This window comes from Triturus cristatus, chromosome 5_1 (genome assembly GCF_964204655.1).
Source record: "Triturus cristatus chromosome 5_1, aTriCri1.1, whole genome shotgun sequence".
NCBI classification, from domain to species: Eukaryota; Metazoa; Chordata; class Amphibia; order Caudata; family Salamandridae; genus Triturus; species Triturus cristatus.
Window position 1 is genome coordinate 422331517 of NC_140587.1, and position 14829 is coordinate 422346345.

The 14829-nt window shown below is 44.1% G+C and overlaps 1 protein-coding gene across 1 annotated transcript in view; it reads right to left on the bottom strand.

Moving 5' to 3' along the window:
- The window catches only part of VPS13B (vacuolar protein sorting 13 homolog B), a 2934705-nt gene that overhangs the window by 2737697 nt on the left and 182179 nt on the right, over positions 1-14829 (bottom strand). Inside the window, exon 4 of the mRNA XM_085605186.1 lies at positions 12000-12120. Within this exon, the coding sequence (XP_085461312.1) occupies positions 12000-12120 (121 nt within the window). The remainder of the gene's footprint in view (positions 1-11999; positions 12121-14829) is intronic.

The following is a 14829-nucleotide window of genomic DNA, read 5'->3' on the forward strand; positions in this document are numbered from 1 at the left end:
GCGCTCACAGCGGCCCTCTACTTTTGTCTCCTCAGTGATGACTGTGGGTGGTGATACCGTGTATACCCCTCCGGAAATACTAGATACCTTCCGGACTTTTTACAGGGATTTGTATAGGTCTCGGGCAGCCCACCCACAGGCGGAGCTGTCTGAATATTTTGATACTATACAGCTTATATGGTTTAATGCGCACCAGAAAGGGTACTTCGATCGACCATTTGAGGCAGACGATGTACGGGAGGCCATTGGGTCATTAGCAGCCGGTAAGGCGCCGGGGCCGGACGGCCTCCCGGCGCAGTTCTACAAGGAATATGCAGATCTCCTGGCCCCCCGCCTGTTGGCAATATATGCGGAGGCGGTCGAGTCGGGTATACTCCCAGACTCCATGAGGGAGGCTGTCATCATAACCCTCCTGAAACCAGATAAGGATGTCCAGCAATGTGACTCCTACAGGCCATTATCATTAATCAACACGGACGCTAAGATCTTTGCGAAAATGCTTGCAACTCGTCTACAGCCGGTGTTACCCCTGATGATCCGCCCGGATCAGTCGGGCTTTATACCGGGCCGATCGACGTCCCATAACCTCCGCACCCTCTTCGGTGTAATGCACTATTTGGCCCCACATGTTAAGGCTGCGGCGGTGCTGTTGGATGCCACCAAAGCGTTCGACTCCCTGGAATGGGGGTTCCTGTTTCCTCTGCTGCAGCGCATGGGGGTGAGTGAGGCCTTTATCAGATACATTAGACTGCTTTATACCGGCATTACTGCTAGGGTAAGGGTCAACGGGTTGATCTCTGAGCCATTTGCCATTCGGAGAGGCACGAGACAGGGTTGCCCCCTGTCGCCTCTGCTTTTTGCCATCGCCACAGAACCTTTGGCTGCCCGCATTAGACAACATCATGCGGCCAGAGGCATTGGCTTCTCGTCAAGGGCGCTGACCATATCGCTATATGCAGATGATGTTACGCTATACGTCTCTGATCCTCAGGTTAACCTCTCCCCTCTGACACGAGAACTGCTGGAATACGGACGGTTGTCGGGTGTCAATATAAATTGGGAGAAGTCAGTCATTCTACCCCTGACTACCGGGACTCCCCGCTTTACCCCGGACTGCCCACTGAAATGGGCGAATGGGCCGGTGCGATACCTGGGGATTTGGGTGAGCACAGATATGCAGCAGATATGGACTGAAAATTATGGGCGTGTGACGGGTTGGGTAGAGGAGAGGGTTGGTCGCTGGAAGCATTTGCCCCTTTCGCTGGCTGGCAGGATTGCTGTGGCTAAAATGGTGATCCTGCCCAAACTCCTCTACTTATTCGTGAATATACCGCTGCCCCTGACCGCACATTTTCTGCGACAGCTGCGCTCCTTGATGGTGGAGATGGCCTGGGGGGGTAAACAGCCGAGGGTGTCCTGGGAGACCCTCACTCTCCCACAGAGACAGGGCGGCCTGGCTGCGCCAGACTTCTCATTATATGCCTACTGTGCACAGGCACAGTTCCTGCACTACTGGGCGCACCCCACACCGTTTCAACCGCACGTGGCGATCGAGACCGACAGGGCGGCTCCACTGCCGCTGACTGTTGCACTCTACGCCCCACACGTCCGGAGGTGCACGGAAATCGACCCGGTGCACGCACTCAGGTGGGCCTGGAATGGTTTGAGAAGTAGGGCTGGCTTAGATATGCTTTATACCCGCTCTGTGCCCCTGCGCGGGAACCCGATGTGGCCGCCGCTGCGGACTATGCGGACCGGGGAGCGGGCCGCGGAGCTAGGCCTCCACACTGGGGGCGATCTGTTTCCGGATGACACCTTCCTCACGCCGGAGCAGATGTGTGGATCGGAGGCACCGACACTACTGGACACGCTTCTTTATTACCAGCTCCGCCACTCAAGCAGGAGGCTGTTCCCCACTTTCCCGGCGCCACCGCCGGATCTGCTTGCTTTGGAGAATGTGTTGTCTGTGGACTCTGGCCGCAAGCTGGTCTCCCGATTGTATGTGCGAATGCAGACTAACCACCCCGTGATGCTTCCGGCGGCGCGGGGCCTGTGGGCGGCGGAACTGGGAGCGGAAATTTCTGATATACACTGGGATCTGTGCTGTAAGCTACTTGAGATTCTGTCCCCCAACTACAGGCTGCGCCTGATCCACTTCAAGTACATACACATGACTTATCGCACACCAAGCCGGTTGCACCGCATGGGTTTAAGGGACACCGATGAATGCTGGCGCTGTCACGCCTCGGGGGCCACCTTTATACATATGGCGTGGGGCTGTCCTGCAATAGCGTTGTTCTGGACAAGGGTAGTGGAGATAATATGCGCTATCACGGGCATACCGATCCCATGCACACCCCAGGTTGCATTGCTGGGGATTTTGCACATGGTTGAGCCCAAACACCGTAAACTGCCAGCAATGCTATTATTATTGGCCAAACGACAAGTTGCTATGCATTGGGGAGTTGTTACGTCACCTAGCATTAAGGTATGGGTTAAAAGCGTTGTCTATTGCCAGACCCAGTTGACCCTGTACTGGGAGCTCATGCCGATGCGATCCAGGCCTAGGGATGTATGGGGGCCCTTCATACACTGGCTGGAGCTAACTCCGCTACAAACGCTGTAGCTCGATGTTATCCCCTAGGACGGGAGGGTGAGGTCAATACTTGCTGCTGCCCGGGTGGCGTGTTGGCGGCTGTTGGGGTGGGGAGACACGGGTGGGCAGATGTGGCGGATTGACGGTTGGGTAAAGCGAAGATTGACATGTAACACTGAATTGATGTCCTTGCCATTCCGTAATTTGTGCCTTGTTGGAGGGGAGACGTGTCGTCATTGCCTGAAATATGTACGCAGCAGTGTGAAGCATTGTTTTAAGTTTGTTATTGAAAATGCCAATAAAAAGAATAAAAAAAAAAAAAAAAGAATTGATGAAGTACAGCCACAGTTGCTTCAGTTCAATATACAAGCATGGAGGTGTTTAGTGTGAGGTCTGAGTGTAAAATGGTGCACTGCTGTTGCGACAACAGATCCTCCCGCAGAGGGGGTCAATTTGGAAGGCATATATTCAGAGACTGGAATACAGAGTACCAAGCGTCTGAGCTCAATTTCAAACTATCAGATTTAGCGGTGCTCAATCCTGCCTGGTCTTTTTTGGCTACTGATCTGAGGGTGGCTGTTATAGTTCCAGTTTCCAAAAAAGTTCTAATTTACCCATGGGCAAAAAAAGAATGGACACTCAGTCCATCACACTGGCACAATTTAAATATGCTTTTCATTAGCTCCAAGGGAGTGAAACTTTGCAGAGCTGCCTCCAGTAAGCATAGAAATACAACAACTGACCAGGAAGCATTTGGAGGCGTGTCACCCTAAAACCCACGAGTGCAGGCCACTACTACTGTCACCAGTGTTTATGTAAACACACCACTGTTGTTTGGAAAAAAAAAAACTATGAGGGCTCAATCTTGCTGAAACATTTTTCAATCGTACTAAGCTGTCTTTTGCAACTGGGCTGTCCATGCGCAAGTACAGGAACCTCAAAGAGAATCTACAATATAAAAAAGTGCCTTTGTAATTAATGCAAGATGCAAACATTGCAACCTTGACTGGAATGGGGCTTACTACCGTCATGGATAAGCTATTATTTGGACATATAACACATAACAAATGAGCACAGAAGCAACCATTCAATGTTCAATTGGAGTAACATAGGCTCTTGCACCCAGGGTCAAGTAAACTGTCCGGCTTTTCATTAATTCAGAGTAATGCTTCTCTTGCTTTAATTCCAGAATAGATGGATTTGGAACACAATAAGGATACAGGCACAGGACATTTTAATTGCAGAAGACTCTAGTCAACTGATTTGACTGTGTCTTTCATGCAGTTAGGAGCACCTCATCTAGCAAAGATCAAGTCATTTCAACTGGATTTGTAGATCCTTCAACCAGTCCCAGCGAGAGGTGTAAAGCCAATAATGAATAACTCATACGTAGTAGATGTCTTTAGTGGTTGAAGATGAAGGGCATCATCTATTAGTGTTTACCAAGTGCCCAAACAACATTTTTCAGCAACATGTACAGTTATCCCTGCTCCCAACCAGGACGTGCAAAGAAGAAACTGGGTTCAAACATGGAAGTCGTGCTGCATGCCACCAGCAAGTGAAAACTGCCCTGCCCACACTTTGCACTCCGTGAGACCTAGCATGCTCGACAAAGGGCAAATATGTGGTTGCACCAAGAGAGAAAAGGGAGCAAGGCAAAAACAATCCTTTAAATTGAGGCTGTCAGTCGGTGTAGCCTGCAGGAAGCTCACTGGGTTGTGCAAGAGAAGTAGCACACAAGTTACACAACTACAAATTAATAAACTGAAATCCTACGCCTCTTCCGAGCTTTAAAAATCTCTACCCAATTCAAGCATGTGAATGATCAGGAACCTAACACAACTTAAATATTGGCGAATGATACAATGGACTATTTTAACAATAGTAGTTTGTACCACAGAAAAAGCACTGAACTAAATAAACAATGTAATATGTTTAGCTGTGAGTTAAGTTTAAAAATATTTGTTTTCTCTGACTGCCAGGGAATTTTCATCTTTGAGTAATGTGCTTGGCAGCTTCCTGGCTTCATAAGTCTGTCTGTTAGCACATAAAACTATCACAAAAATTGACATGGTTTACACTACGGTCCTCCTGAAACAAACACATTCCTGTTTGAAAGCTTTGCATTTGCAGCCAAGAAAATGCATTATTTTGTCATTAGATAGAAAGATATTACGCAGCATCTGTTTTTTATTAGAGCTTAAACAATATTTTATTTCGATCTTTCCCAACAATTCATTAAATTACATTTGAGTTTTACAGAGATAGCAGGAGTGGTAGACTGTCTCTTCATAAATTTAAAAAAGTGCTAGATAAAAGCTGGTTTAATCTGCTTTTTCTGCCAGTTTATTGGCAAACGTCAAGACTGTCGGTGTTAAAAATGAGTTACCCATTTTCTATTTTTAAAAAGGTTTTCCAATGCCATGCTGGTGTTTGAGAATACTTCGCGATGCACGAATTTCTACTAAGCTCACGAAAGGACAAGAGGAATCTATTAAAGTTGTGAGAGAGGAAGACCGGGGCAGGAGAGAAGTAAACAAGAAACTAAAGAGTAAATGCACCCTGGCCAAACTCCGACAACATTCAAACCAAGCTATCTGCAAACAAAAGTGGGCTACAGGCCCTCGTAGTAACCACAGACTCTCCTTTTTGAAAGGTTTGGCCAAGTTCAAGTCTTAAGAATTGTTCTAAGGAACCACTTTTTCCTGTTCGATTCACACGCTGAATTTATTTAAAAAAATGTCCGTTGCATACGGATTCTTTAACTGTAGCGTGCCACCAGCCACACATCACTGGTCAAAAATGTGCATTACTATATCCAACCTGTATTCCACCCCAAATTAAGGTATTGCATGGTCTGGCACTGCACTGAAAGCCACTCTGTCAACATTGCAGTTGTCTGTTATTTTTCATTATTTATTTATTAGAAGGCTTACAATTTGTGCTCAAAGATGTTCAATTAAAATATTCGGTTTAACACATCAAATTATAGATTAGAAGTGATAACACAATGTATTCAGCGCTTAGAACTCTTATTTAGGGGCTTAATTCCCAAAAGGTTTCTTAGGAATAATAAAAACAGTGATACTTATAGTATCTTAATAGAGATAATAATAAATCTTAATATCATAAATCAACGCCATGTGTAAAATGCTCTGTGGCTTTATACAACTGAGGACCCTATGCAAAGCTAAACATTCAAAATCAACCATTAAATATTTGTTGGTTTAAGCCCCAAAAATATGGTACATCTTCAAGGACTCAGGCATTCGTGATTACAACTGACCTTGTATGTAATAGTATCTGGCACTTTAATATGCTTGTATGCTCATTGCTTTACGGTTAGTATCTCCTGTGTATTCACAGAACTGTGTGCTAAAGCAAGTGCACGTTGGTGCATACAGACCTATAAGCACATATCTGCTTGCCTAACTTGGATCCTTAGACCTTTAATCCTGCACAGAAGGAAATACATTAACCGATGCCCTCAATTCTGAGTCTCTGTTTATGTATGTGTCTGCACCCTACATCTCAAATGCAAACTCGCTCCACTGAATGTCTACAGCTCAAATCTTAGCCTGCAAGAAGTACTGTGGAACGTAGGAATCGATAAGCTCATGGCTATACAGTTAGGCGATAATCACAGGTATCAACACACAACGCAACCAGTCGAGAAATTAATGCAGGATCCAATAGGCACAACTCCATACAGTTAAGTGATGAATATCAGGATCAAGAAGCAAAACACAATACCATCTAGAGAGGTACAAGATAAGATCAGAGACTGAGTTTAATATAAATATAGACTATATAAGTGACACAACTACACTATATGGGGGGGTGTAATGAAGAGAAACCTGAATAAAGCCTAAATGTTTAATTAAAAACTGATAACCAAAATTATCACCTGTAGTCTAACAGCCATAAAACCCCATTCATTTGTTAAGAGGTAAAAAAAAAAAAGTAAAACTCATGAAAATCATCTTGAACAAGTCAAATTGCCTAACAGAGGATCTAGGGCTTCTGTCGGCTGGTGGCATTGTGACCATCAGTAAAGACCTGAATCCAAAAGATCCCTAAGCCACAGTCCGGATCCGAGTGATTAGGTTTCTCGCCTCCTGGGGCTCTGCAAGCCAGGATCCAGGATGGCCATCAGCGACATAGGTTTGAACTAAATAACATTCTCTTGCACTTCTGACTCGGCTTAGCTCAAAACAGGCACGCTGTTTTCTTAGCATTTTACATCAAAGCAGGGTGACTAGACTTGGTGCCTGAGATACATTGGCTACCTTTTGTGTCACCTGCACAGGTCCTCTAGTACTTTATTTTGGATACACGCTTCTGTCTGTTATAGGCAGGGTTCCTGCCAGGGTCTCTATACGCTGGACTAGAAAGCCTTATCACCCACCAGGCTTGAAAGAGACTAACCTCAAAGCTGATGTAACTCCATCTCCGAAAGACAGTCTTAGGCAAACCATGTACAGGATTTGTGGCACCTAGCAGAGCCAAAAATCTGAGAAATCCACAATCAGAGGCTAGACATACTCCTTAGTCCCCCAGACTTTGCACGCTATTACCAAACAGACTTCCAAGTGTCTTATTCCTCTATTATTATTCCCCTACTCTAAAAACTGACTCATCCAATCCTGGATTACTATGAGCCCTTAACAAGACTGACATGTTCTTGTTTTAATGCAGAACTCGAATCGCAATATGATCCTGTGCAGTGGTCCACAATTTGACATACAGTATGAAAAGCTATAACTTTGTTTGGCTCAATTTTTCAAAACATCAATAACTGAACAACCATTCCATTATGACTATAGTGTGGACCATTCATTCAACACTATCCTACCGGAGATATATAATGAGACAGACAATAAAAGTAGAAAATACTCACAAGATAATGAATGAATGAACGAATCAATTTGTAAGGCGCGTGGCTACTCAGGAGTGTTCCGGTGCTGAGCCAACTACATATCCAGTGTGGCATGTTATAATCTGAATAAATCGTTTTTGAACAATTTCCAAAAGGACGTGTTATCCAGCATATTTCTTAGTTGAAGAGGGAGCGGTTTCCAAATTAAAGTCACTCGTACCGAAAAGGATGAGCGTCCCTGTCTCTTTTACTTGATGCGCGGTACCACTAGTAACCGTGCATCCCTCGAGCAAAAGGCCCTTGAAGGGCAATATTCTTGAATCCTGGCATTAAGATATTTAGGTCCTGCTCCATGAAAAGCTCGGTAAGCAATTCTTAGGGCTTTGAATGGGATTCCTTTGCTCACTGGTGACCACAGAAGTCCATCTTGTGAGTTTGTACAAGAGGCCGGACTATGGTACTCTGAACCACTTGGAGCCGATGTAGAAGAAACTCCGGTAGACCCAAGTAAAGAGCGTTGGAATAGTCTAACCTGGAGAGAATCAGCGCTTGGACCACTATTTTCTGAGCATCCCACAACAAAAAATATAGAAACTTGAACGTTTTTAGAATCCAGAATCAAGATTTCACTACAGAAGCAATCTAGGCTTTAAGGGAAAGATGATCATTGAATAACACCCCCAAAGTCTTGGCCACTTCAATAAGAGAGGGGGGGGGGGCGAACAGGCTCCAAGCCAGCATACTGTCCATCCTGGTTAGTGGGTCTGAGCCACCAGCCTACAGTAATTCTTCCATATGTGTTCACCTGGTATGTTAAATGCTTCTCTGTCCAAGGCATCTGTGCCCTTGCCCAATGAAACATACCATTATCATTTCACTGTTGAAGAAACCAATGGCAGACCTTCCCATCTTGGCTAACTATAAATATCAATTTCTAACCGTCCTTTTCTTAGCAAAATTCAAGAAGAAAAATAATGGGACAGAAAATGTCCCAGTTTGTCTTTGATTAGCATGCACCCCCAACCTGGGTTCATCCTAGCAAGTCCTACATTTTCTGACTCTCAATTCAGCCTGTACAACAATCATGCATGGGCAGTTAAGGCTTCCTGTTCCATGGGCTGAGACCAAGATTAGGGATCAGTGGTGTGAAGCGGCACTCAATGTGCATTCGCCGATTAAATAAGCATAACTACCATCGCTCACAGGGCTGATGAGGCCCGACAGTGGGTAACATGGACAAGATTATAGTGGCAGGAGAGATCTTTTGTCATGTCTTCTGGCAGGGGAAGTCAGCAACTAGCCTCTGTATGTTTTTAAATTAGTTTGCTAGTCCCCTGAAACCAGGTTTTTTGCTCCATCCATGTGTGGAACAAGGATGACACCTGTAAATGTGTCACTTCAGTGTGTAGATGATGTGTGAGCAGTGTGTACGTTACGTGTGATCATGCAGGAATCCATCAACGGATCAGGACAATTTCCCTGGGGGATTCCCTTGAGAGGGCAAAATCTTTTTTGGGCGGTTTAATGACTGGGATCTGTCTGTGTTAAAAGAGCAGGGACTGTTCAGTCGCACAATGAGCAACAATTCCAATACTGGTTTAACATCTACAGTACACTTTGAGTCTTATGCACAGTATTGTGTTGTGTGTTGAAGTAAAGCACATTTTCCTTTTTTAAGCAAAACCATTGGCTGGACATTGATTTACTGGCTGCTCATAGATGATCTTTTGAATTCGAAGACGCTAACTCCACACCCTCTTCCTGAGTAACCAATGGATTGCTCAGCTTTGCGACTTTGTGGGTTATGTGCTAAAGAGGGGCTCTTGGTGCCCAGTTTTGGGCTCAGTCCCAGGACACCCGTGGTATAAGGATCTAAATGTCACAGTCTGAGTCCAGTAACCCCTGATTGATCTGGGACGCCTGCCCTGGGACGCCTGAAAACGTTCCACAAAGAATTAAAATGGGACCTTTAAGAATGAGTGAAGTATCCCCGTCTCCTACATGACCATCAAGCGATTACATACTTGTGCAATACAGAAACTGCTCTTGTCAACATTAGAAAACAAGACCATTACAAAACAATGGGGAAACCAAATAGACCTTAGGACCTGGGTAAGGTATGGTACAGAACACAATTGGTCCCAACGGGAATTATTCAAGTTAAATATTAAATTGTACCCCACACCATGAATAACATACACTTCAATTAATTAAGTTCACAATTTTGTATTGAATATCAAGTTATACAATATATTATATCACAAAGTTGCTCCACAGTGAGTGGAAGGGTTAATTGGCCTCTCCACCTTCTTGGAGTCGAAACGTCGACATTTCTAATTACATCGACCTGTACTGGGATAACCATCCACATATAGATAACATGGAATCTATACGCTGTATCTTATAACTGTGGTTTATCATTATATAAAGCGTTTCTAGACAGGCTCTAACAGAATTGTTTGTATACATTGTAGATATTGGCACTTGAATTTCCTATTCCCTCCTTCTCTACTCATGAGTACTTTACTCAGCACTTACCTTCCATTTACTGTGGAGCAACTTTGTGATATAATATATTGTATAACTTAATATTGAATACAAAACTGTGAACTTAATTCATTGAAGTGTATTTTATCAACGGTGTTGGGTACAATTTATTATTGGACTTGGATAATTCACATTGGGACCAATTGTGTTCTGTACAAACATTGGAAAACAAGCATTTGCAAAGCAATATGTCTCGCATTAGTGACAGTTTGAGTTATTGGCACTGCAAAAACAAAATGTTTGTTAGATTATTTTTTGGGGCAAAAAATATCCCAGTAGTAAACAACAAGCGGGTGCAGTACCAAAGGCCGTCACTAGGCGTTCCATGGGACTTCTTTTGACCACAATGGTACTGCACCCTGCAACATGGCCAAGGAAAGGATATGGTGCAGCAGTGAGAGCCACCGACTGGGGATCTTGGGATCTGCGTTCGAGTCTGGAGTTTAATTTCCCCGAGCGCATGGATAGGGGTGCTATACAAATAAAAGCTAGAAATGTAAAATAAGATAAGAATTCAATGCTCGGGGGTGGGCAAGCAGTGTCGTGAGCAAAACAGCAGTGGCCTTGGAGGGGTAGTGGGATCCTGGAGCGGTGTTGTGGAACAGAACACTTAAGGAGCAAAGACACAGACCAACCAAAAAAAGGAGTGCTCTCGAAGTATAAATAACCGGAACAGTAAGAACACACGTAAGAGGGCCTGTTCTCATGGGAGTATACAAAATTCCAAAAGGAGGGACTACTATGTGTATTCACCAATCAAAAGCCAACATTTCGAAAGAACAGGAATCAATTAAAAAGATGGGCATTTTTTCGAGCTCATATCCTAGATACAGCATGTCTCGATGAGACTGTGCAAGCGCTGGTTTGGCGAGTCCTAAAAACTCCCTAGTGAATGCAAGTAAGATTGAGCCTCTCTGCAGCCTATGTTACTGTGACCCATGAGATTTCACTGAAAAGATGCAATCCACAGACAGGCGATTGGGCACAATCATGGATAGAATCTGCTCTTTACTCTAAATCCACCGGGAGGTCATGCTCATGGGATCAGAAGAGTCAATACTTTGAATAGTGACAAGAAGTGCTCCACAGGCATTTATCCTCCCACACATGATGTTCATTATCTACACATATTAGAATGCCATCAGATTCATTTTCAGGTGTACATGTATGACACCCAACTTCACGTTGATCTGGCAAATTAATTAGAGGACTCGGACAAACATTACAGAATGTCCATATCACATAAACCAGCATTATGAAATAAATCAAGCTTTATCTGAATAAAGTGAAAACAGATATTGGAAACGGGAGGATCACAGAACATTCTATGCCTCTTAACTTGATGCCAGAGGCCCGCTCCCAGCCACCTATTAGAAAATAAGAAAAGTGGGTACTACATTTGACACAGCACTTTCAAATCAATGATGCTGTCATGGATATCAATCTTCAATTGTTCTGCAACTATCAGGAAAAGCCTTCCATTCTTTGAAAATGACCTACTAGATAGAGCTGAACGCAAGCAGTTGTGATGGGTGGAGTGGAGTATTGCAACAGTCTACAAAGGGCACCTAAAAATCTTATTAAAAGAATTCAATGTTGCAAATAGAGGTAACAAAACTTTGCCTAACCTTCATTTGGAAAAGGAATCCCGTACATAGTTGAAAGCTCTCCACTGGCAACCAGGGGGCAGAGTATGAATTCAAGGACTACTGTAACCCAGGCCCTGTCTACTATCAAATGTTGGCTCTCACTATGCTCTAGCCAGAAACCTTAGTCGCCTAGGTTGAAGAGGATTCAGGAACAAGCCTTAAGATGACAAACATTTGATAGCACATCATTGGGTGTCCAGGGACACAGACACTGGAAGAACAGTATGAAGTCTTACAAAAACAAAACCCACCCAGGTTCTCCCAAACAGCGCACATTTGCAAACACCACACATGTTGGTATAGTTATACAGAGTCTAGTGTAAGTCACCTGGTGGTAAGTCGGGATCGGTGGGGGCAGTCTGCTGGATGCGACGTGGCTTGCTCACAGATTTGGAACTTTCTGTGGTACTGCGGTTGGTCGAGCTGGAGCCACAGCTTTCATGGTCATCCTACAAAACAATGGCTGAGTTAGTAATGCAAAGAAGGGATGGGAATGAGGCAGGATACAGTGGTTTGTTATGTACTTCAGTCGCGTGATATATCAAGCACTCGCATTTCATTTACATTGAACAGCAAACATTCAGCTTTCTCAGGACAAGTGCATACTTCTTCCTTGTGCCATGCACGCATCTTTTAATAAATCCTAGCATGTGAAACTTTGCAAAAGCATACTCTTGTGGCAGTAAAGAAGTTCTGGAATGGCGGGGCACAGCTTTCATATTAAGAACTGCACCAATGTTACGTATAGGTCTTTAACGCATGTAACTACACTCAAGCAACTTGTAACTATGCTCTGAAACTGTGTACCTAGTAACTATGTAACTATGCTCTGTAACAATGCTTGTCCTCATGTAGAGCGCACTGATACCTCCGGGTCTAGCCAGCGCTATATAACTTTTAAAATAAATAAATAAATTGCATACTTTCAGAAATATGTAATCGTAGTATTGCAAGAAGGTAACAGCAGCAAACCAAACAAAGCCATTTACACCCTGGTGCAAAAATCAGGTTTAATCACTCAACTCGACAATTCCGGATACATCTTCCTGAAATTGTTTTGTGTCCGAGTTAAAGTTGTGAACAAAAATAAGGGACAACATGTTCGCCCGGTATTTGCACCCATTTTGTGCAGGTTATTATTGCATTTTCTGTGTTTCATAGGCGAAAACAATTGTGGTGAGCACTAACTGGGAACTTGTGAAAACAGGCGCCGATGCCATGCCTTGCGCCAGTGTGTAAGAATAACAAACACAGTTTGAGTAAGTCTTTACACAACAAAAAAGTGAATTAAAAAAATAGCTTAGGCAATACTGCGAATAAAAAAAAAATCCCCGCCATCTTCCTAAGCCCCTAAAAGGTCAACACTGTCCCTTATAAACGATGGGATGCTACTCACCCAAACCACAAAATACTGAAAAAAACGTACACTAGAAAAATAAACAAGGGAAACCCAATCGGCCTTTATCAGGTCAGGCTAAGCATTTGCTTACAAAACAATCCCCAACAGTTCAGACGTGTCAGAAAACTGTCCTCTAAACCACAACTAATTACAGATGCCCCGCGAAGCAGGACAATGTCGGGGCCTTAAAACAGCAAACTACTCCAAACAGATAAACACGACCCTTCCACGCCTTCCTCGTGCTCCCGCCAGGGACACCTCCGCCGTGTCACCCAACAGACTTGCCGCAACCCAGACAGCACCGATTCAAGAAGGAAAACAGAAAGTGCCTGCACCCATCTGCTCCAGGATCTTATCTCATCCGCCCTGTGGCTTTCACACGCCTAGCCATGCGTGAACTCAGCAGCAGCGGCGCGCGATGTACATATAAAGGTACAATAACATCAGCAGTGAGAACAAGCGGTATAACAGAATTACTGCAACTTCTCCCGAAGGTGAAAATGGGGCTAGCCTCTGTGTAACAGCCTAGCCAGGCTAGATATTCAGAAATTATGACAAAGGATCAAAACGTGCACACGAGTGAATACAACTAAATGATACAATAAATGCACCCAGGAAACAGAACATATTAATGAGAGGGAGGATTACCACCAGCCAGCATTTTACGAAATGGCGGGTATTTTTGTCAATCTCGGAATAAAATGCAGAAAAATCTGGAATTATATTTCTTAACAAATATACGCTTAAAACTCTAAACACAAGGAGAAAACACTTCAGAAGATTTCCAATTCTTATTCATGACCTCACCACAACTTTAAAATATAAAGTAATTACCTGGCCAGTATATCCCCCAGAAAGGTGGCTACGTCATAGGGGTCTATTTAAACCAACTGGAACTCACAAGAACAACAAGTGGCTGCAGTGAAGGCCGATCTGGCCTGACATTTACTTGTGGAGCATGCCTACACACAAGTCCGCTTTTACAAGGCACCAAAGTACGTGCTATATTACCGAACAGGGTTTGGGAAATTGGGGTGACCTTTGCATTACAGTGATAAATATGTGAATCTAAGCTTATTAATGCTCGCCTTTTAAAATGTGCTTTATTGGGCCATACTTATTTCCACTGTCATTGTAAATGAATCTATGCCATGGCACTGAAAATAAACACAGATTCACACATTTACTACTAGAGTGGAAAGGTCAGCAGATTTCATGATATTACCACCACTTAATGAGTCAGATTCCTAGATATTGTGATTTTATCTCACACCGCGGATTTAAGTGCTTCAGCTCTGGTTATTTAAATATGTTTGCTTATAAGTACTGCATATGAAAAAACATTGTAGGGAAAAGTAGGACAAGTTACTTACCTTCGGTAACTATGTATCTGGTAGAGACGATTCTAGCCACAGATTCCTTAACATAGAATTATCCCCAAGCGTGAGACTGGACACGGAAAACTTTCTTGCCCAGCATCTCTGCACGCCAGGGTCGGTACCACGCAACTCCGCCCCGACGTCCTCCGCAGGCATGACGTCAGCGAGGTCACATAAGCCCCACCCCGGCGCGCTGACATCAGTTTGCTTCGGAGAACTTTTCCGAAGAGGACACCCACAGAAGACAAGCCATCCAGAGGAAGGCGACTGCAGAAACCCAAGCAGAGGGTCCTCGCAGAACGGGGAGGAAGGGTGGGTCATGAAGGAATCTGCGGCTAGAATCGTCTCTACCAGATGCATAGTTACCGAAGATAACTCGT